The sequence below is a fragment of the Nicotiana sylvestris genome, chromosome 5, assembly GCF_000393655.2.
Source record: "Nicotiana sylvestris chromosome 5, ASM39365v2, whole genome shotgun sequence".
In the NCBI taxonomy this organism is placed as follows: domain Eukaryota; kingdom Viridiplantae; phylum Streptophyta; class Magnoliopsida; order Solanales; family Solanaceae; genus Nicotiana; species Nicotiana sylvestris.
In genome coordinates this window covers 32,280,994-32,304,716 of record NC_091061.1, presented here as the reverse complement: position 1 = coordinate 32,304,716, position 23,723 = coordinate 32,280,994, and the positions used below count along the sequence as shown (strand labels likewise).

Sequence of the window (23,723 nt, the reverse complement as noted above, 5' to 3'; positions counted from 1 at the left end):
TAAAGAATATATATTCGCGGACTATTATTTTGAAGGATGATTATACTGTGTAGATTTTCCTCTAATTTCTAGCCTTGGTTGAATATTCTTGAAGTTCATTCCAACTAATTGGGGTCCTTAGATTGACAACCAATGGGCCATGAGCCTACATAATATATCCATTTTCTTAAGGCCAAATTCACAACAATGTGAAATGGGAGCATGTTAATATAATTAGAACCTGTTGATGTAATTAGAATGATTCAACATGGCCATCCTACTTATAATACTTTCTCCTGACTACGTGAGTACACCAAATATCATCAATTAAGACTATGACAAACGGGTCGAGATAAGGCCGAAATACGTTGTTCATCAAATGCATGAATGCTGTTGGGGCATTGGTCAGCCCAAAAGACAACACCAAGAACTTATAATGACCATATCGGGTCCTGAAAGCTGTTTTAAGAATATTCGAGTCCCTGATCTTCAACTGACCAACATATGTTATCAGCACACACCGGTGATATTCCGTATGTCACAATGTTCCCAGTAATCACAACGCCACAATCTGCTATCAACTTAGAAAATTCTACTGTCATTTGTTGTCTTATTTCTTGCATAAGGCTACCATCCTGCCTTCTGAGATTAAACGTTGTCTCCATCTGCATTTGCATTGCATAAGGCTACTATTCTGCCTTTCAATTTGCATAAGGCTGCCACCTTGCCTTCCGAGACTAAACGCCGGCAAATGAAGAGGTTGTGAAGAAGTTTTTTGATAGTCTAAAAATCCTAGTAATTCCTCCCGTGTTTACTAATGCTATTTTTGGGGCAGACATGTTAGAAACTAATTTTACTAGACAGATTTTGGAATTTAATGCTAATTTGGTTGAAATAATTTATGTACTGCCGGAGAGAAATGCTCCTTAACTGTCTATATTTTGAACTATTTTTAATTAATTTTTATCCAGCTTACCAAAAAAATAAAGCAATCAATCAACGGTGGTAATGTTTGCGTGTAAAAAACTAATGAGTTTAAGTTTTATGACGTCGATGTAAAAAGTAAATCTTTTGAAAAGTATTACCATAATAATATGGTAAAAGTGATTATTAACCTATTATCACATATTAAAATATACTAATAGTGTAAAAAATATACTATCAATATATATAACTTGAATCCAAAACAAAAATTATACATAGAAGAGGCAGTGATTTTTTTTGTGACTCTTTTATTCGTATCTATGTTATGAAATACATATTTATGGATGTCCACTAATCAAATATAACTCTCATTACTCTTCTCCGTTATGTAGATAACCCTCACTACTTCTCACCATTATAGTGTAACTTCCATATCTCCATAACCTTCCCATGATCTCTTCTATGTTCTCAAATGTTTAATGCCATGTTTATGGCATTCTTTTGTATACTTCTTCTATGTAATACTATAAATAGAGGATGAGAAGTGATATTGTATACACTTCGAAAACACTTTATGAAATAAGAAAGTTCTCTTTTCCTCTTTACATCTATCGTCTATTTTATTGTTTCATATTGTTACTTTGAACTTAATTTCTTAAAACGTTATCAACACGAGTCTCTAATCAATTGAGTTATAAAGGTCTAATGAATGCGCTAGCGGAGAAACTTTCTAGTGCACAGATACGTTCTTCACCCACCTTTGCATTAAATTGTGTGCAATATGTGTACTCGTTGACGCATGAAGTTTTCTATGTTGGTACATCATGTGAAGTTTTTCTTAATGCTTATGATTAACAGACCATTAGATGTAAATAGGAACTACCTATGACAAGTAATGAAACTTGAGAAGCTATGATTTTTAGATGTGCTACAAATTAGTGCTAACTGATGGGAGCGCTTACATGAGATATGCATGTATTTCACTATAATTATTTCGCATCTATTCAAATTTTGCTATGATATATTTTATATGTGGGAGCCCTGCAATATGGTTGTTTTTAGACGGTAATTTTGGTTTAAATTTCTCTAGTTGGAATGGTGCCTTGCTTTCTTTTACGTGTGAAATCAAGGAAATATAAGTTTTCCTTTATTTTTGGGGTGCTTAGTGATTTGTTACTTATTCTTTTCTTATGAGCTCTCCAATTTAATATTCTAAGTTATGCAGGAAAGTAGGAAAATCTGTTTTGAGCTTTTGGATTGAAGAATGCGGTAGAGAACTTGTGTGGTAATGTGTAAATTAAAGTGTTTGGCCTTCTTGAGGTCTGTACAAGCCTTCTACAAAGGTTTAGTATGAATTTGTCCACCGGCGATGCTTTTCATAATTAAGTCTTGTGACGTGTGATGTCATTAGCATTACAAATTTTAAGAAATTTTTGACCACCATACGTGAAAATATATTTAAAGGCTCGAGGGCGAGTCCTAGTGAATCTTGGCCTATTATACCAAAGATTGAGAGAAAGACAGTGGGTTCAAGTAACGTATTATGTTGATGAAAAGATGTTAGATTCGAGTTCCAACGCATTATAATAACAATAACAACAACAATAATCCAGTATAATCCTATTTAGTGGGGTCTGGGGAGGGTAGTGTGTACGCAGACCTTACCCCTACCCCTACTCTGGGGTAGAGAGGTTGTTTCCAAATAGACCCCCGACATCCTTCCCTCCAAGAACTTCCCACCTTGCTCTTGGGGAGACTTGAACTCACAACCTCTTGGTTGGAACTGGAGGTTGCTTACCATCAGAGCAACCCCTCTTGTCCTCGAGTTCCAACGCATTATGGTCTAACATATCTTTTGGGCAAGGCATTGGATTTGAGTCCCAATGCATCGTAATAAAGATTGAGGTGAACAATGCACTTTTGATGAAAAATTATGAAGCCCGTCCTACTTGATATGCTCCATTCAGTGAAGCGAATGTGGTAACAGTATATGATAAGTCTGAAAGAAGACAAAATAATTTTTCATGACTGTATGAATGTACGAGGGCATGACAAGGGACAAAATAATAATTGTCATCACTATGGTAACTATAAAAGGAGAACAATAAGAGATCTCGAAGTAATCCTTCAAAGGGTGAAGGAAATATTTACCATCAAATTGGTATGAAAAATTTATAAAATACATCGCGATAATTATACTTCATTCTTTGAAGAGAATGTGACTTGTGATATGCATTGAAAATGAAGACTCATTCATGAAGGTGAATATAGCAATATGTGATAAAAGTAATGAATAAAGACGTACAATGCATGACTGGATACATAGTACAACTCACCTCTAAGGAAGGTTTGAGAGAAAGAACGATAATGAATATTACTGTGTAGTTATTTGGATACGTCATTGATCATGTACATGTGATACGCCAAATTTTTTTTGCCATGCCTTACAAAAAATTATTAAAGGCAAAATTAAAGCAAGAAATAATTTTGCCTATGATAATTGACCATGATTATAATAATATAATTTTTTCTGTGGAGGAGATATTCAACAATTGAATATTGTGATAAAAGATCTTGTTGTACAAAATTAATTAAGAGCTCCAGAAGAACTAATTGGTCACTACCCGGATGTATAGAATTATTCATAACATTGATATTGTAGTAAGTCTCAAAAAAACTTTTTGAGTTTCAAATGTATAAGCCAAAGTGGTTGGCATATTGAGACTATAAATGAAAAGAATATTGGATATCTTCATATTACTGTATTCATACCGGATAAATAGAAAAAGTTACCCGACTTTCCTTCTATTTGTACTACACAAGTATAAGCATGATGATGCAATCACATGCCATAAGTAAACTAGAGGTTTACTGAAACAAATATTAGCTGGCATCCCGGTTCAATTATGATGCAAAAATTAATTGAGAATTTACATCAGCATATATTAAAGAAATAGAAGATTCTTCAAGAATTCTCTTGTGCTGCTTATTCTTATGATATACCAGTTAAGGTTGGGACCGAATCCCTTGATTTTTGGAACTAATAAAAGGTGATATATATATATATATATATATATATATATATATATATATATATTACCTTCCATGTGGACCGTTTACTATTATAAGATTTTAATAGATACATCTATTATATGGTCACATGTGCGTTTGTCATCAACTTGCAGTTTGGCTTTTGCAAGGTTGCTTGCTCAAATTATTAGAGTAGAGTTCCAAAATATAAATTATGATGATTTATCTTGATAATGCTTATTTAAATCCAAGTTGGTTTAGCAAAAATTGTATGCCTCCAATTATAGCTAAACCATTGGTTATGAGAACAAAATTCCGAAAAAGAAATTTGGTATGAGGTATATTATTTAATATACGACAACGCTTGTACACATCTAGCCAACAAGTTATGATAAATTCTCCCTATCACAATTGATTTAGGGTCAGGAACCAAATAATTTTCATCTAAATATATGGATGTGCTATATGATTTAATTATTCCACCACAATGCATAAAGATGGGTCCCCAAATAAGGTTAGAATATGTATTGGTGATCCCAACATTAGGGGAAGAAAATGGGGCAGCTGAAAAAGTAATACATGGAATGAATTATTATGAGTACATCTAGATCCTCGTACAAGAAGTGAACTTGAGGTTTAAGTGATAATTCATTTGCAAAATATTTCTAGGCATATTTGCTGACACAAAGTTAAATATCATATTTCAGCTGCTAATGCTCCAAATAGAATAAAGTTCATGTTAGATAGAGTCTATGGCACACATGAAGCGTAATTGACTAATCGGTTCCAAAGATAAAACTCCTTGAAGAAGGAGAGGAGCAAACAATCAAGATGGTCATAATAAGGAGGTAAGTGCTCTAGAAGAACACCACGACATAACACTTTATAAAGACCTCATGGGAGATGCCCATGTACCTCAAAATAATGAGATAAAGAAATCTCAATAAGTTATGTCTTTATTGAGTAATGATGAAACCGATATAAAATGATCGTCGACAATATTGTCGATGTAATATAGCTCAATTTTATTAATATTGACGAGGATCTTAATCTCAAATCTGTCATGGAATATGGACAGATAAAATTTTGGCCAAATGAAAAATACGCAATGAAAATTGACTTCACCTGAAAATATGAAGTTGGACGGATAGTCCATTATGCAAAAAGTGAAATAAAAAATTAAGTCGATAGACATAAAGATGACTTGTGGCACAAGACTTTGGTGGATAAAATTACTTTTAGGTTTTAATATGGCAATATATGAAAAACTTGATATGTGTATAATGAAAATCCTTGAAGGATTTAAGTTGTTCTGAAGCACATATAGGTTCTCGAAAAATTTGTTAAATAAAGTTTCAGCAATCCTTGTATGACATAGATGATTTATTTTATGTCTTAGTGCAATGGGTGCACTTATGTTTCTTGCTAGAAAGTTAAGTATGACGTTATACTAGCAATAGGGGTGTACATGGACCGGGTTGGTTCGATTTTTATCAAAATCGAACCAAACCAACTATATCGGTTTGGATTGGTTCGGTTTTATTAGGGGTTGGGTTTTCGGTTTTTTATTGCATAAATATTATACAATTTTACTTTGTTAATGTTACGACCCGGATTTCTACCCTCGGGAGTCGTGATGACGCCTACTCATAAAAGCTAGGCAATCCAAGTGTTACAGATTTTATTACCCTTTTTCATTAACCTTTTTAACAGTTACAAATTAACATATGATCAACAGCGGAACAATAATAATAAAAAGAAATGCGGAAGACGAAATCTAATAATTCAACTTAATACAAATACGATTCCATAGAAATAATCCACCCAAAACTGGTGTCACAATCTCATAGACTATCTAAGAATACTACAAATAGGGTCTGAACAAAGAAAAATACATGTCTGTCTCTGAAATAAGTAAGAACAGAAAGAAATAGGATAGAAGGGGATGCCAAGACCTGCGGACGTCTGCATGACTACCTCAAGTCTCCGCTGGACTAAATGCAGCAACCTCACTGTGGTCCAAATGCTCCAGCACCAGGATCTGCACACAGTGCAAAGTGTAGTATCAACACAACCGACCCCATATGCTGGTAAGTGTCGAGCCTAACCTCGGCAAAGTAGTGACAAGGCTAGGACAAGACTACCAAATAAACCTGTGCAGTTAAATTATATACGGCAAATAATGATAACAGAAACTAACAGTTAAAGATGGGAAGGGGGAACATGCCACAGGGAATATCAAGTACTAACATAATTCCAGTAGAGAAGCACAAAGAACAACATAATTTCATATCAGCAAGAATAAGAAAAATAGTAACAAATGCACGGCATCACCCTTCGTGTATTTACTCTCGTTCTCATCATAAGAATCAATATTCACTTTTATTCTTTCTTGTTGCGGCGTGCAACCCGATCCCAATCATATAATACTGTTGCGGCGTGCAACCCGATCTCAATCATGTAATGATATTGTGGCGTGCAACCCGACCCCACCTGTCCACCCTTATTACTCCGTGTTGTGACGTGCAACCCGATCCCATATAATATTATTGTGGCGTGCGACCCTATCCCATATAATATTATTGCGGAGTACAACCCGATCCCAATATACAAATCAACACCAATCACAAGAGAATCCCGGCAAGGAAACAGTAGTATAACAACAATATCCCAGCAATGGAAACAATATCATAAGCAATAACACCCCTGCAAGGGAAACAATATCATAAACAATAACATCCCGGCAAGGGAATCAACAATAAACCTCATCTTGTTTCCACCATCACTTCACAAGATAAGTCTCCACTTGAGCCGATGCTCAACAATGGTCAATTACCAAGAATACCTTCATAAGCCTTGTTCAACATTTATAATCATCATATTAAGCACGAACAATACATAACAGGGTCACAACAATCATAGTATAAGACTCACGGGCATGCTTGACACCAACGTATAGATACTCGTGTGACGACCCGGCCGGTCGTCTTAAGAATTCATGTCCTGATCCCCTATTAACTGCTTTTCTCGAGTTTATTTCTGCTATTTTGACTTGCCGGGATGTTCGGTTTTGAGTTTCGGAGAGTTTTGGGACACTTAGTCCCTAAATGAGAGCATAAGTGTTGGAAAATTAACTGTAGTCGGAACAGTGTGAAGACAGCCTTGGAATAGAAATCCGATAGTTTCATTAGCTCTATTGGGTGATTTCGGGCTTAGAGGCATGTACGGATTGTGTTTGGAGGTCTGTAGCTAATTTAGGCTTGAAATGCCGAAAGGTCGAATTTTGAAGTTTCCGGTTCGATAGAAAGATTTTGATCCGAGGGTCGGAATGTAATTTAGGAAGTTGGAGTAGCTCTGTAGTGTTGAATGTGATGTGTGTGCAAAATTTTAGGTCATTCGGACGAGGTTTGATAGACTTTTTGATCGAAAATGTAGTTTTAGAGTTTTTAGAATTCTTAGGCTTGAATCCGATGAAAAATAGGTGTTTTGATGTTGTTTTGAGCGTTCCGAAGGTTGGAACAAGTTTGAATAAAGTTATGGGATATATTTGTAGGTTTGGTTAAGGTCACGGGGGCCTCAGAATGATTTCGGATGGTTGACGGAAGAATTTTGGAGTTTTGAAGTTGTAGCTTCAGCTGTTTTTCTGTCATAACCGCACCTGGGTTTGGGTCCCGCAGGTGCGGCACCACAGAAGCGGCTCTGTGGTCGTAGAGTGAAATTGGAGAGGTCCAGCAGGAGCCGCAGGTGCGAGAGGGGAATCGCACCTGCAAGACCGCAGGTGCGGATGGTCTACCGCAGAAGCAGAAACTGGTTTTAAGTGAGAATTCGCAGATGTGACCCTTGTTCCATAAAAGCGGGACCGCAGATGCGGTAACAGCTGGGGCAGAAATATGAAATTTTGAGGGTTTAGTTTCAAAAGTTGGAAATTCGATTTGGAGCTCGGGAGAGGGCGATTTTGAGAGGAAATTAAAGAGGAGATCAGTGGGTAACAATTCTTTAACCCTTTCTAGTTATATTCCATCAATCTATAATTAGTTTCGTTATTTAATTTCGGATTGGAGGTGAAAATTGGGAAAAAGTTGGAAGAAAGTTCTTAGACCTAAAATTCGACTTTTGATTGGGAATTTGACCTTAGATTTGGATAATTTTGGTATGCATGAACTCGTGAGAATATGAGGATTCTAAAAATATAAATTTTACCCAATTCCGAGATGTGGGCCAGAGGGGCATTTTGGTTATTTTACCTAATTTCGTATATTAGCTTAGAATTTAATTGTAGAATCAGTTACTTGAAGTGTTATTTACATTATGCAATTGAATTGAATAGATTTGGGCCATTTGGAGTCGAGTACTCATGGCAAGAGCGTGGTTTCGGATTGATTATTGAGCCGGTTCGAGGTGAGTGGCTTCTCTAACCTTATGTGGGGGACCTTCGCCTTAGGATTTGGTATGTTTGGTAATTGAAATGCCTTGTACGTGAGGTGACTAGTGCGTACTTATGCTAATTGTTGGAAATCCGATTTTCTTTAAGTAATTACTAGTATGGTTCCTTTCCTGTTTTTATTACTTGCACTATTAAGCATGTTGTTATCTTAGGAAAGCATGTCTAAGTGACTTAATTGCCTTACTTGTTCAAACTGCCTTACCTAAATTCTGTGCAGCATGCTAGGCTAGAATTACTTGTTCGCCTTAATATGAAATTGCCATTTCTGAATATTTTCCTGTTGCTGCTGTGTATTTACATTAGGACTACGGATGTGGGATTCCGATAGCTCCCCCCTTGCCTATTTATTTTAGGACTACGGATGTGGGATTCCGGTAGATCTCCCTTCACAGTTATATGGAACTACGGGAATGCACACGGTAGATTCCTCTAGTATTGGGTATTTACATTTGGGACTACGGAACGAGATTCCGGTAGATCCCCGCGCACTATAAGTTGGACTACGGGACGGGATCCCGGGAGACCCATTGGATATGTATATTTGGGACTACAGGACGATATCCTGGGAGATCCTCAATTGTTACTTTGGTGCTGAACCATATTTTCTTTCTGTGTTTACCTTGTCTCTGTAATAATTGTTGTTGCCCTTTATATCTTGTGTTACTTTTATTGCTGTACTTAATTATACTGTTCTGTTCTACACTGTTGAACTTTATATTTTATTTAACCTTAGTAGGGCCCTGACCTTCCTCGTCACTACCCGACCGAGGTTAGGCTTGACACTTACTGAGTACCGCTATGGTGTACTCATGCCCTTTCTGCGAATGTTTTTCATGTGCAGATCCAGGTACCTTGACTTAGACTTACCATCCTTGAGGCGAGACAACCCTTCGGAGACTTCGAGGTATATCTACCGCATCCGCAGACCGAGGAGTCTCTCTCTATTCTCTCTTGTAGTTATAGCCCTTCTGTATTTACTTGTTTTAGACTATTCTGGAGTTAGAGCACTATGTAATATCCTTAGCTTGTGATTCATGGGTTTTCGGGTCTTGGAAGTATGTATTGATTTGAGAGTTAAATATTGTGTATGCCGAGCGGCACTTTTAAATACTATTTTATCACTCTAATTCTGTCTTAACTCGTTTAATTTACGCAATTTGGTTTATCTTTCGCAATTTAGGCTTACCTAGTCGTAGAGACTAGGTGCCGTCACGATGGTTCTCGGAGGGCGAACCGGGGTCGTGACAACTCGTCACCACACCTATACGTCATACTCAATACTTAGCACATAGAAAATAAGACCACAACTCCTATTCCCTCAAGCTAAAGTTAGGCCAAAAACTTACCTCGATTCCACGAACAAATTAAGCCTCAACTACCGCTTTACCACTCGGTTCCACTTCCAATTCACTTGTATCTAGTCACAATTTACTTAATAACATTAATATATGCTAAATAAACCAATTCTAATGCATGAAAATAGATTTCCCATTGATATCCCCAAAAAGTCAAAAATGGACCCCGGGCCTGCTTGGTCAAAACCCGAAGTTCGAACCAAAACCCGATCACCCATTCACTCACGAACTCAAATATCTATTTAGTTTTGAAATCGGACCTCAAAATCGAGGTCCAAATCCCCAAAATTTGAAAATCCTAAGTTCAACCCAAAATCACCCAATTTCCCATGAAAACCACTTGATTTTGAAATGAAATCATGTAAAAAGATGTTATAGATTGAAGAAAACAAGTTAGAAATTACTTACTAATGATTTGGAGAAGAATCCTTCTTTGGAAAATCGCCTAAGAGAGTTTAGGGTTTGAAAGAGTTTGAAAAATGGATGAAATCCCGTCAAAAATCTCATTTAGCAGGTCTCAGATGTCGCAATTGCGACCAGGGTTCGCAATTGCAAACCCCTTTTGAATCCTGTCATCTTCGCAATTGCAAAGGAAAACATCGCATTTGCGATAGGCAGGCTTCACAATTCCCACCCAGTGCTCGCATTTGCGAAGAGGGCCTGCCCAGGCTTGGTTCGCATTTGCGACGCTTGGGTCGCATTTCCCAAACATGAGAACTTCACATTTGCGAAGCCTGATCTCGCTATTGCGAGATCAGAGTCCTTGGCAAAAATACAGACACCGACTGCAATTTTCTAAGTCCAATTCACCCCGTAGCCTATACAAAACTCATCCGAGCCCTCGGGGCTCCAAACCAAACATGCACGCAAGTCTAAACACATCATACAGACTCGCTCGTGCAATCAAATCATTAAAATAACATCAACAACTACGAATTAAACCTCAAATTCATGAAATTCCTTAAGAACATCAAAATTTCCATTTTCTCAAATATATGTCCGATTTATACCACACGAACTCCGATTCTTACCAAACTTCACGGATTCGACGAAATTATCATTTTAAACCTGTACTGGGCTCCGGAACCAAAATACTGGCCCGATACCATCAAGAAAATGCATTATTTCACTTCTAAAAGCCTTTATATTTTCCAGCAAATAATTTTCTTTAAAAATTCTTTTCTCGGGCTTGGGACCTCGGAATTCGATTCGGGGCATATGCTCAAGTCCCATATTTTACTAGGGACCCTACAGGACCGTCCGATCACGGGTCCAAATCTGTTTACCAAGAATGTTGACCAAAGTCAACTTTAATCAATTTTAAAGGCCAATTTTCTTATTTTACTTAGATTTCACATAAAAGCTTTCCGAAAATGCGCCCGGACTGCGCACGCAAATCGTGGTGAGACAAAAAGAGGTTTTTGAGGCCTTGGAACACAGAATTTACTTTCAAAACGATGGATATAAGAAAAGTATCTAAGTTGGAGAAAAGATGGGGATATCGGCTCCGCATATCGAAGTCGGACTCCCAGTGGATCTCCCGGGATACCGTCCCGTAGTCCATCATATATATGTCCAAAGTATCTCCCAGGATCTCGTCCCGTAGTCCAACTATCAATGCGCGGGGATTTACCGGAATCCCGATCCGTAGTCCCAAATATAAATACCCAGTATTGGGGAATCTACCGGGTGCATTCCTGTAGTTCCATATAACTGTACAGGGGGATCTATCAGGAATCTAACCGCAGTCCCATAGTAAACAGACAAGGGGGAGCTACCAGAATCCCACATCCGTAGTCCGAATGTAAATACACAGCAACAACAAGAAAAATATTCAGAGAAGGGAAATTTCATATTAAGGCAACAAATAATTCTAGCCTAGCATGCTGCACAGAGTTTAGGTATACATATTGAACAATTAAAGCAATTAAATCACTTAGACATCCTTTCCTAAGCTAATGACGGGCTTAATAGTTCAAGTAATAAAAGTAGGAGAAGGAACATACTGATAAGTACTTAAAGAAAACCGGATTTCCAATAATTTGCACAAGTACACACTCGTCACCTCACGTACAAGGCATTTCAATTACCAAATATATCAATCCTAAGGGGAAGATCCCTCACACAAGGTTAGACAAGCCACTTACCTCGAACAAGCTCAAGTCAACCCGAAACCACGCTTTTGCCACGAGTATCTGACTCCAAATGGCTCAAATCTATTCAATTCAATTTCATATTGTAAATAACACCTGAAGTAACTGATTCCACAATTAAATTCTAAGCTAATACGCGAAATTAGGTAAGAATGACCAAAATGCCCCTCGAGCCCACATCTCGGAATCGGGTGAAATTTATATTTTCGGAATCCTCATACTCTCACGAGTCTATGCATAACAAGAACACTAAAATAGGAGTTCAATTGTCCCCTCAAATACCCCTTTTTGTTTCTCTTAAACTCAAGCCCTAATTACCTATTTCTCCCAAAATTTCCACCACTAATCAGGTATTTAATCACAAAAAACGAGTTATGAAGTCAAAAATGTTACCTCCAAGTGATTCCCCTTGAATCCCTCTTTAACCCTCTTCAAAAAGCTTCAAATCGCCTAACAATGGAGGAAACTAGGCTAAAATTCGCGAAATAACCCTTTTTAAACATTTTGCCTAGGTGTTTTAATTCCTTCTTCGCGAACGCGGTCAAGGCCTCGCGTTCGCGAAGCACATAAAGTTGTTGACCAAAAGTCCTCTTACGCGAAAGCAACACTGCTCTCGCGAAAATGATGCTTCCGCTGACCAACCCTTCGCAAACGCGTTACACCTCTCGCGAACGCGAAGAGCAATTCCACCTCGAACCCAGCTGGCCACTTCCTTCTACGCGAACGCGATGCTCAAACATCACCACCCTTTGCGAACACGGAGACTTCCTCGCGAATGCGAGAAGGCAAAATTCCATCAACCCCCCACTGACTCTTCGCGAACGCGAGGGTCCACTCGCGAACGCAAAGGGTAAAATCCCTCTGCAACAGCTGAACAAAAACCTACAACTTTTTAACAACTTGAAATGATCCATTCAGCATCCGAAACACACCCGAGGCCACTGGGACCTCAACCAAAGGCATCAACATATCCTAAAACCTTATTCAAACTTGTACTAATCTACAAAACACTTCAAGCAACATCAAAACAATCAAAACACATCGGATTCAAGCCTAAGTTTCAAAAAATTTCCGAATTCCGCTTTTGATCAAAACCCCCACCAAACCACCTTTGAATGACCTGAAATTTTGCACACACATCCCAAATGACATAACGGAACTACTGCAACTCTCAGAATTCCTTGGATCAAAATCTCACTATCGAACCAGAAACTTCCAAAATTCAACTTTCAGCATTTCAAGCCTAAATTAGCTACGGACCTCCAAAACACAATCCGAACACGCTCCTAACCCCAAAATCACCCAACAGAGCTAACGGAACAATCATATTTCCATTCCGTGGCCGTCTTCACCCTTTTCCGACTACGGTCAACTTTCCAACACTTAAGCTCTCATTTAGGGACTAAGTGTCCCAAAACTCTCCGAAACTCAAAATCGAACATCCCGACAAATCAAAATAGCAGAAATAAACTTGGGGAAAGCAGTTAATAGGAGATCGAGGCGTTAATTCTTAAGACGACCGGCCGGGTCGTCACATCCTCCTACACTTAAACATTCGTTCGTCCTCGAACGAGCATAGAGACATACCTGAAGTAGTAAAAAGATGAGGGTAACGGCTGCGCATATCCTGCTCGGTCTCCCAGGTCGCCTCCTTGACCGGCTGACCCCGCCATTGAACCTTTACTGATGCAATGTTCTTGGACTTCAGCTTTCTAACCTGCCTGTCCAATATCGTAACTGGCTCCTCAACATAGGATAGATCCTTGTCCAACTGGACTGAACTGAAATCTAGCACGTGCGACGGATCACCGTGATACCTCCGGAGCATCGAAACATGAAATATCGGATGAACTCAATCCAAGCTGGGAGGTAAGGCAAGCTCATAAGCAAACTCCCCAACACACCTCAATATCTCAAAAGGGCTAATAAACCTCAGACTCAACTTCTCTTTCTTCCCGAATCTCATAACGCCCTTCATAGGTGAAACCCGAAGCAGAACCCGCTCTCCAACCATATAGTAAACATCATGAACCTTCCGGTCTGCGTAAATTTTCTGTCTGGGCTGGGCTGTGCGGAGTCTATCCCGAATCACCTTAACCTTCTCCAAAGCATCCTGAACTAAGTCTGTGCCCAATAATCTGACATCACCCGACTCAAACCAACCCACCAGGGATCTACACCGTCTCCCATATAAAGCCTCATACGGCGCCATTTGAATGCTGTACTGATAGCTATTGTTATAAGTAAACTCCGCCAATGGAAAGAAGTGATCCCAAGACCCTCCAAACTCAATCACACATGCATGAAGCATATCCTCAAGAATCTGAATAGTGCGTTCGGACTGTCCGTCCGTCTGAGGGTGAAATACTATACTCAACTCTACCCGAGTACCTAACTCATGCTGAACGACCCTCCAGAACCATGATGTGAACTGAGTACCTCTATCTTAAATGATGGAAAACGGAATACCATACAGACGAACGATCTCCCGGATATAGATCTCCGCCAACCGCTCCGAGGAATAAATAGTACACACAGGAATAAAGTGCGCGGACTTGGTCAGCCGATCCACAATTACCCAAATAGCATCAAACTTCCTCAACGTCCGTGGGAGCCCAACTACAAAGTCCATGGTGATCCTCTCCCACTTCCACTCCAAAATCTCTATCTACTGAAGCAACCCACCCGATCTCTGGTGCTCATACTTCACCTGCTAACAGTTGAGACACCGAGCTACGAGTCCAATTATATCTTTCTTCATCCGCCTCCACCAGTAGTGTTGCCTCAAATCCTGATACATTTTCACGACACCAGGATGAATAGAATACCGCGAGCTATGGGCCTCCTCTAGAATCAACTCTCGAAGCCCATCAACATTGGGTACACAAATCCGACCCTACATCCTAAATACCCCATCATCACCAATAGTCACATCCCTAGCATCACCATGCTGAACCTTGTCCTTGAGGACAAGGAAATAAGGGTCATCATACTGCCGCTTCCTGATACAATCAAATAAAGACAACCGAGAAACCACGCAAGCTAGAACCCGACCGGGCTCCGAAAGATCCAATATCACAAACTAGCTGGCTAAGGCCTGAACATCCATCGCCATAGGCCTCTCCGATGCTGGTAAATAAGCCAAACTCCCCAAACTCTCTGCCCGGTGACTCAAAGTATCGGCCACCACATTGTCCTTGCCCGGGTGATACAGAATAGTGATATCATAGTCCTTTAGCAACTCCAACCACCTCCTCTGGCGCAAATTTAGATCCTTTTGCTTGAACAAGTGTTGCAAGCTCCGATGGTCAGTATAAATCTCACAGGGAACTCCTTATAAATAATGGCGCCAAATCTTCAAGGCATGAACAATGTCAGCTAACTTAAGGTCGTGAACAAGGTAGTTCTTGTCATGTATCTTCAACTGTCTGGACGCGTAGGCAGTCACCCTACCATCATGCATCAACACCGCTCCAAGGCCAACCCTCGAGGCATCACAATAGACCGTATAAGACCCCGAACCTGTAGGTAGTATCAAAATTGGGGCTGTGGTCAAAGCTGTCTTGAGCTTCTGAAAGCTCATCTCACACTTCTCCGTCCACTGAAACAGAGCACCCTTCTAGGTTAATCTGGTCATGGGGGCTGCAATCGATGAAAACCCCTCCACAAAATGACGGTAGTAACCTGCCAAACCAAGGAAACTGCGGATCTCTGTAACTGAGGATGGTCTGGGCCAACTTTGCACGACCTCTATCTTCTTCGGATCCACCTGAATACCCTCACTCGATTGCACGTGGCCTAAGAATGCCACTGAATCCAACCAAAACTCACATTTCGAGAACTTAGCATATAATTTCTTCTCTCTCAGAGTCTGAAGCATAGTCCTCAGGTGCTGCTCATGATCTTCCCGACTCCGGGAATACACTAGAATATCATCAATAAAGACAATGACAAACGAGTCAAGATACGGCCGGAACACACTGTGCATCAAATGCATAAAGGCTGCTAGGGCATTGGTCAGCCCAAATGACATAACAAGGAACTCGTAATGACCATACTGAGTCTTGAAAGCAGTCTTCAGGATATCTAGCTCCTAAATCTTCAACTGATGGTAACCTGAGCACAAATCAATCTTAGAAAACACTCATGCGCCCTGAAGCTGGTCAAACAGATCATCAATATGAGGCAAAGGATATCGGTTCTTCATTGTAACCTTGTTCAACTGGCGATAATCAATACACATATGCATAGAACCATCCTTTTTCTTCACAAACAAGACAGGAGCACCCAAGGTGAAACACTAGGTCGAATAAAACCCTTATCAAGCAATTCCTGTAATTGACCCTTCAACTCCTTCAACTCAGGAGGAGCCATACGATACAGAGGAACAGAAATGGGCTGAGTGCCTGGCAACAGATCAATGCCAAAATCAATATCTCTATCAGGCAGCATGCCTAAAAGATCAGTTGGAAACACATCAAGAAAATCCCGTACTACTGGAACTGAATCAACTGAAGGGGTATCAATACTGACATCTCTCACATAAGCTAAATACGCGTCACACCCCTTCTCAACCATACACTGAGCTTTAAGAAAAGAAATAACTCTACTGAGAGTGTGATCTAAAGTACCCTTCCACTCAACATGCGGTACACCTGGCATAGCCAGTGTCACAGTTTTGGCGTGATAATCAAGAATAGCATAATGGGGAGACAACCAGTCCATGCCCAAGATAATATCGAAGTCAACCATACTAAGTAACAATAAATCGGCTCTGGTCTCAAAACTACTAAGAGCAACCAAACACGACCGATAAACACCGTCTACAACGAGAGAATCTCCCATAGGAGTAATAACATAAACAGAGGAACTCAAAGAATCCTGAGGTACAACCAAATGCAGAGCAAAATAAGAAGACACATAAGAGTAAGTAGAGCCTAGATCGAATAGAACCGATGCATATCTATGGAAAACCAATATAATACCTATGATGACAGAATCAGAGGCAACAACCTCGGTACGGGCAGGAAGGGCATAGTATCTGGCCTGGTCTCCCCCTCTAGGGCGACCTCTACCTCCTCGACCTCCTCCTCTAGCTGGCTGAGCAGGTGGGGTAGCAGCTGGAGCTATAACCATAGCCTGAGAACTCTACGGGGCACGCTGTGGCTGAGAAGTTTGTGGAGGTGCACCCCTCCCAAGTCTGGGGCAATCCCTCACCATATGACGTGTGTCACCACACTTAAAACAAGCTCTGGTAGGACGTGGTGGTTGTGACTAGCTAGGGCCAGGTCTGTTGGACTGACTTTTGAAAGCACCCCGCATAGGAGGCATGCTAGATACCGGTGGTGTATATAAGGCTCCTGAGGTCTAGGAGGAGCTGGAATACCACTGGCTACTAGAAGCGCTATATGAATAGGGCAACTCATATAACCCCTACCATGATGACCTACAGCTGGGGTACAGGCACCAGAATAATGGCCCGACTCTCAAGACCTCTTGGACTCCCTCTCCTTTCTCTCCCTAGCGTGCATACCCTCGATCCTCCTAGCAATGCTCATCACCTGCTAATAAGAAATCTCCATCTCTAACTCACGAGCCATGCTAGATCTGATGCTGGGAATAAGGCCCTCAATAAACCGGCGAACCCTCTCGTGGATAGTAGAAACCAAGGCTAATGCATGCCTAGCCAAACTGGTGTAACAGAAAACATACTCTAAGACAGTCATAGCGCCCTGACACAAATGCTCAAACTTTGGGCGCCATGCGTCCCCGAGGCTCTGAGGAATATACTCTCTCAGGAACAGATCTGAAAACCGATTCCAAGTCAGTGAAGCAGCGTCATCTGGACTGTCTAACTCATAGGTGCGCCACCACTCATAGGCGGCTCCTCGAAGCTGGAAGGTAGTGAAAGAAACCCCGCTTGATCCTGAGATGCCCATGGGATGGAGAATGCGGTAACACTCATCAAGAAATCCCAGAGCATCCTCTGATGCTAGACCACTAAAGACATGGGGCTTGTACTTTTTGAAACTCTCAAGCCTCAACTGCTCATCCTCGAAAGCCGTTGCCCTGTACTCAGGTTGAACTGGCACTGCAGGTGGCATAGGAATAATCTTAGGGACCTGCTCAACATGCACTCGCTGCTCAGGAGTGCGGGCGGTGGGAGTCTATGCTCCTCCCCCGGCCTGAGATATAGCTGCAGCAAGGGGAAGCAACCCTGCTTGAGCCATAGTGGTGTACATGCTCATGAACTATGCCAAAATCTCCTGAAGAACTGGATTAGTAGTAGTAGGCGTGTCAGGTTCCTGAACTCCGGCTGTATCTGCTGGTGGTACCTCGGCGGAAGCTCGCGCAAGTACTCTGGCTTCACCACGTCCACAGCCTCGGCCTCTACCCCGGCCCCAGCCTCTGACGGCTGCAGTAGGGGCTCGGGTGCCTGATCATCTCGGGTAGCACGTGTCCTCACCATCTGTGAGAGAATAGAAGACAGAAGTTTAGAATTGTGATGTCAAAATATCGCACGACAAAGAAATCAAATGAAGTGGAAGTTTTCCTAACGGTTACATAGCCTCTTATAGATAAGTACAGACGTCTCCGTACTGATCAACGAGACTCTAATAAACCGGCTTGTGATCTATGACTCCTACGAACCTAGAGCTCTGATACAAACTTGTTAAGACCCCAGTTCGACCTCTGTGAACCATCATGACAACACCTAGTCTCTACGACTAGGTAAGCCTAAATTGCGGAAGAAAACCAAAATTTGCGAAAGTAAACAATTTAAAAACAGAGATAAGGTAATAACAATGTTTAAATGTGCCGCTCGGCATACACCATATATATAAATTTCAAAACCAATAACCAAATCCAAGACCTGGGAAACCACGAATCACAAGCTAAGAAAAAGAAATACTACATAGCTCTAACTCCGGAATTTGTCTAATAAGAACAGAACATATAGAAGGGCTAAATACTAAAAAGCAGGAATAGAAAGGGACTCCTCGGTCTGCGGACACGGCAGATATACCTCGAAGTCTCAAAGTAGTCGCCTCCCTCAAGGATGGTAGGCCTGAGTAGAAGTACCTGGATCTGCACATGAAAAACATGCGCAGAAGGGGCATGAGTTCACCACATCGGTACTTAGTAAGTGTCAAGCCTAACCTCGGTTGGGTAGTGACGAGGAAGGTCAGGGCCCTACTGAGGTTAAATACAATATAAGGGTTAACAGTGTGGAATAAAATAGTATAAATAAGTGCAACAGTAAGAAATAACATAGAATCGAAAGAACCCACAACAACTAGAATAGAGATAAACAAACCATGGAAAGAAATACAGCTCAATATAGAGATAACAACTAGGGCACCTTCCAGGATACCATCCTGTGGTCCCAATTACAACTATCTAGTGGATCTCCCAGAATACCATCCCGTAGTCCATCATATATATGTCCGAAGGATCTCCCGAAATCCCGTCTTGTAGTCCAACTATCAATGCACGGGGATCTACCGGAATCCCAATCCGTAGTCCCAAATGTAAATACCCAGTACTAGGGGAATCTACCGGGTGCATTTCCGTAGTTCCATATAACTGTGCAAGGGGATCTATCGGGAATCTAACCTGCAGTCCCATAGTAAACAGACAAGGGGGAGCTACCGGGATCCCACATCCGTAGTCCCAATGTAAATACACAGCAACAACAAGAAAAATATTCAGAGAAGGGAAATTTCATATTAAGGCAACAAATAATTCTAGCCTAGCATGCTGCACAGAGTTCAGGTAAACAGATTGAATAATTAAAGCAATTAAATCACTTAGACATGATTTCCTAAGCTAATGACGTGCTTAATAGTTCAAGTAATAAAAGTAGGAGAAGGAACATACTGATAAGTACTTAAAGAAAACCGGATTTCCAATAATTTGCACAAGTACGCACTCGTCACCTCACGTACAAGGCATTTCAATTACCAAATATATCAATCCTAAGGGGAAGATCCCTCACACAAGGTTAGACAAGCCACTTACCTCGAACAAGCTCAAGTCAACCCGAAACCACGCTTTTGCCACGAGTATCCGACTCCAAATGGCTCAAATCTATTCAATTCAATTTCATATTGTAAATAACACCTGAAGTAACTGATTCCACAATTAAATTCTAAGCTAATACGTGAAATTAGGTAAGAATGACCAAAATTCCCTCGGGCCCACATTCCGGAATCGGGTAAAATTTATATTTTCAGAATCCTCATACTCTCACGAGTCTATGCATAACAAGAACACTAAAATAGGAGTTCAATTGACCCCTCAAATACCCCTTTTTGTTTCTCTTAAACTCAAGCCCTAATTACCTATTTCTCCCAAATTTTCCACCACTAATCAGGTATTTAATCAAATACAAACGAGTTATGAAGTCAAAAATGTTACCTCCAAGTGACTCCCCTTGAATCCCTCTCTAACCCTCTTCAAAAAGCTTCAAATCGCCTAACAATGGAGGAAACTAGGCTAAAATTCGCGAAATAACCCTTTTTAAACATTCTGCCCAGATGTTTTAATTCCTTCTTCGCGAACGCGGTCAAGGCCTCGCGTTCGCGAAGCACATAAAGTCGTTGACCAAAAGTCCTCTTACGCGAAAGCGACACTCCTCTCGCGAACACGATGCTTCCTCTGACCAACTCTTCGCAAGCGCATTACACCTCTCGCGAACACGAAGAGCAATTCCACCTCGAACCCAGCTGACCACTTCCTTCTACACGAACGCGATATCCTTCCCGCGAACGCGATGCTCAAACATCACCACCCTTTGCAAATGCGGAGACTTCCTCGCGAACGCGAAGGCAAAATTCCATCAACCCCCCACTGACTCTTCGCGAACGCGAAGGATAAAATCCCTCTGCAACACCTGAACAAAAACCTGCAACTTTTTAATAACTTGAAATGATCCGTTGAGCATCCGAATCACACCCGAAGCTCCCGGGACCTCAACCAAAGGCATCAACATATCCTAAAACCTTATTCAAACTTGTACCAATCTACAAAACACTTCAAACAACATCAAAACAACCAAAACACATCGGATTCAAGCCTAAGTTTCAAAAATCTTCCGAATTCCGTTTTTGATCAAAAACCCCACCAAACCACCTCCAAATGACCTAAAACTTTGCACACACACATCGCAAATGATATAATTGAACTACTGCAACTCTTGGAATTCCTTTTCTACCCTCGGATCAAAATATCACTATCAAATCGGAAACTTCCAAAATTCAACTTTCGGCATTTCAAGCCTAAATTAGCTATAGACCTCCAAAACACAATCCGAACACGCTCTTAACCCCAAAATTACCCAACAGAGCTAACAGAACCATCAGATTTCCATTCCAAGGCCGTCTTCACACTGTTCCAACTACGGTCAACTTTCCAACACTTAAGCTCTCATTTAGGGACTAAGTGTCCCAAAACTCTCCAAAACTTAAAATAGAACATCCCGACAAATCAAAATAGTAGAAATAAACTTGGGAAAGCAGTTAATAGGGGATCAGGGCATTAATCATAAGACAACTGGCCGGGTCGTCACACAAACCGACCACTATTTTCAAAACTGACAAATTTTTCTTTGTGTGAAACAGGAGCAAAGCAGTGCAAGGAGAGTGGTTAAAAAAAAGAGAAAAAAAACAAAAAAAAAGAGAAGAAAAAGAAAAGAAGAAATGAGCCGACAAAGGGAAGTTTCTCAAATCTTTTCCTTTATTTATCTTGCTAGTGTGCACAAATTTTGCCATTGTTCTTCACATTTTTCCTCCTAGGATAAAAATTTCTTGTCTGATGGATTTTCCTCCCAATAAAAATTTTAGTCTGATGAATCTTTCCCCTAAGGTCAAAATCTTAGTATGATGAATCTTTCTCCTAAGATACCAAAAAAAGTGACTTAGTCTGATGAACTTTCTCCTAGGATCAAATCTTAGTCTGATGAATTTTTCTCCTAAGATAGAAGACCTAGTCTGACGAATTTTCTCCTAAGATCAAAATCTTAGTCTGATGAATCTTTCTCCTAAGATAGAAACCTAGTCTGACGAATTTCTCCTAGGATAATTTGAAAGAAAAGGAAGGCTGGATTTGAAAAAAAAGGGGTCAACCTTAGTTTCTTAATTTATTAATGTTTAGTTTTCTTGAAATCGGGGGTCCCGCCTGGAGAATGGGGTCAGTCTTTACTTTAGTCAAGCTTAGTTTATAGTTTTCCGCAAGCTCAATCACTTTTAGGAGACGTACATTCTAGTCGAGTCATTACTTTTACTTTCATCATTGCATCAATAACATAAGTGGTTTACAGTTTTGCTAACAACTCATAAATCTTCCGAGTGCAAACTGGGGCAGGAAATTTTGTTTGTTTTGATTACAGGCACCCACCTGGAGAACAAGGGAAGACAGTTCATGTTTCAAGGGAAAACGAGTCAAGTTTCGAGGGAAAAGCAGTACAAGTGTTAGAAATCAGGAGTCCACCTGGAGAACAAAGGGAAAACAACAATGTTCAAGGGAAGACAATTCAAAAGAAAAGCAGTTTCAAGAAGAGGACAATTCAGGTTCAACAATGAGGCACCCACCTAGAGAAATAAGGGAAAACAACACGAGTTTCAAGAGTAGAAAGCAGTTCAGGTTCAAGCAATCAGGTACCCACCTGGAGAAACAAGGGAAGACGGTTCCAAGAAAAAGCGGTCTCAAGAGAAAGCAGTTCAGGTTCAGCAATCAGGAGCCCATCTGGAGAACAAAGGAAAAGCAATACAAGTGTTGGAAATTAGGATCCCACCTGGAGAACAAAGGGAAAGCAATTCAAGTATTGGTAATGAGGAGCCCACCTGGAGAACAAAGAGAAGCAGTTCAAGTTCCGAGGAAAAACAGTTCAAGTGTTGGAAATCAAGAGCCCACCTGGAGAACAAGGGAAGTCATTTTAGAATCCGATTTAAGTTAGAAGTAGCAGAAGCTCGTCTCAAAAATGCGGGTCGACAGGGGTCCGAGATAACAAAAAAGAAGTCTAAATCAAGAATAAAATGAAAAAAGTGAATCCAAAGTGCAGAAGTGGAGAAAAGATGTGGTCTGCTCAAGACATAATTGAAGTCACAAGCTCTGCATGTCCCGTCTTGATTTGAAAAGCTGAAGAAGATTGAACTAACACCTGTAGCTAACAAGCATCAAGATTCAGATCAGAGTCCGCATGAAGAACCAAGAAAGACTCAAGATCAAGCTTTAGAAGACTCATAGATAGGAATCTTGTAACTCGTAGCTGATGGGCTTAGTTAGTCTTTTTCATTTTTGATTTTGATGTAATAACAGGATCGTGGACCGGAACCTCGACGACACCTCAATCGACTCTCCACCTCGGTACTCTATCACCTCATTCACTTCTGAACTACACGTGGCCTGATTCCTTTATAGCCAAGGATATGTAGGTAGCTCAGATACCAGGGCTCGGTCACATTCTCCTTTCTTTTAGTTTTGGTCTCTCCAAATAAGGGTCAGGTCAAAAAACCTGTCTCGTCATTCTTTGTCTTAAAACTCTTCATGTTTTCAGTCAAAGAGGGGTAGCTGTAGACATGTGAATTTTTGATTTTGATGTAATAACAGGATCGTGGACCGGAACCTCGACAACACCTCAATCGACTCTCCACCTCGGTACTCTATCACCTCATTCACTTCTGAACTACATGTGGCCTGATTCCTTTATAGTCAAGGATATGTAGGCAGCTCAGATACCAGAGCTCGGTCACATTCTCCTTTCTTTTAGTTTTGGTCTCTCCAAATAAGGGTCAGGTCAAAAAACCTGTCTCGTCGTTCTTTGTCTGAAAACTCTTC

The 23,723-nt window shown here is 40.6% G+C and overlaps 1 protein-coding gene across 1 annotated transcript; it reads right to left on the bottom strand.

Annotated features, from left to right (window-relative positions):
• Positions 1-17,371: 17,371 nt before the first annotated feature.
• Positions 17,372-17,989, bottom strand: LOC138868471 (uncharacterized). Its single transcript, XM_070146026.1, has 2 exons — positions 17,531-17,989; positions 17,372-17,446 (listed from the first exon to the last, which is right to left on the bottom strand). The coding sequence occupies exons 1-2, from the start codon at positions 17,987-17,989 to the stop codon at positions 17,372-17,374; spliced, it is 534 nt and encodes a 177-aa protein (XP_070002127.1).
• Positions 17,990-23,723: the final 5,734 nt, after the last annotated feature.

Excerpts from the sequence above, each read along its gene's own strand:
- LOC138868471 (XM_070146026.1), bottom strand. The coding sequence starts at position 17,989 with ATGCCACCTGCAGTGCCAGTTCAACCTGAGTACAGGGCAACGGCTTTC. Across the intron at positions 17,447-17,530 it reads TTTCTACTATCCACGAGAGG|GTGATGAGCATTGCTAGGAG; the intron begins GTTCGCCGGTTT and ends TCTTATTAGCAG.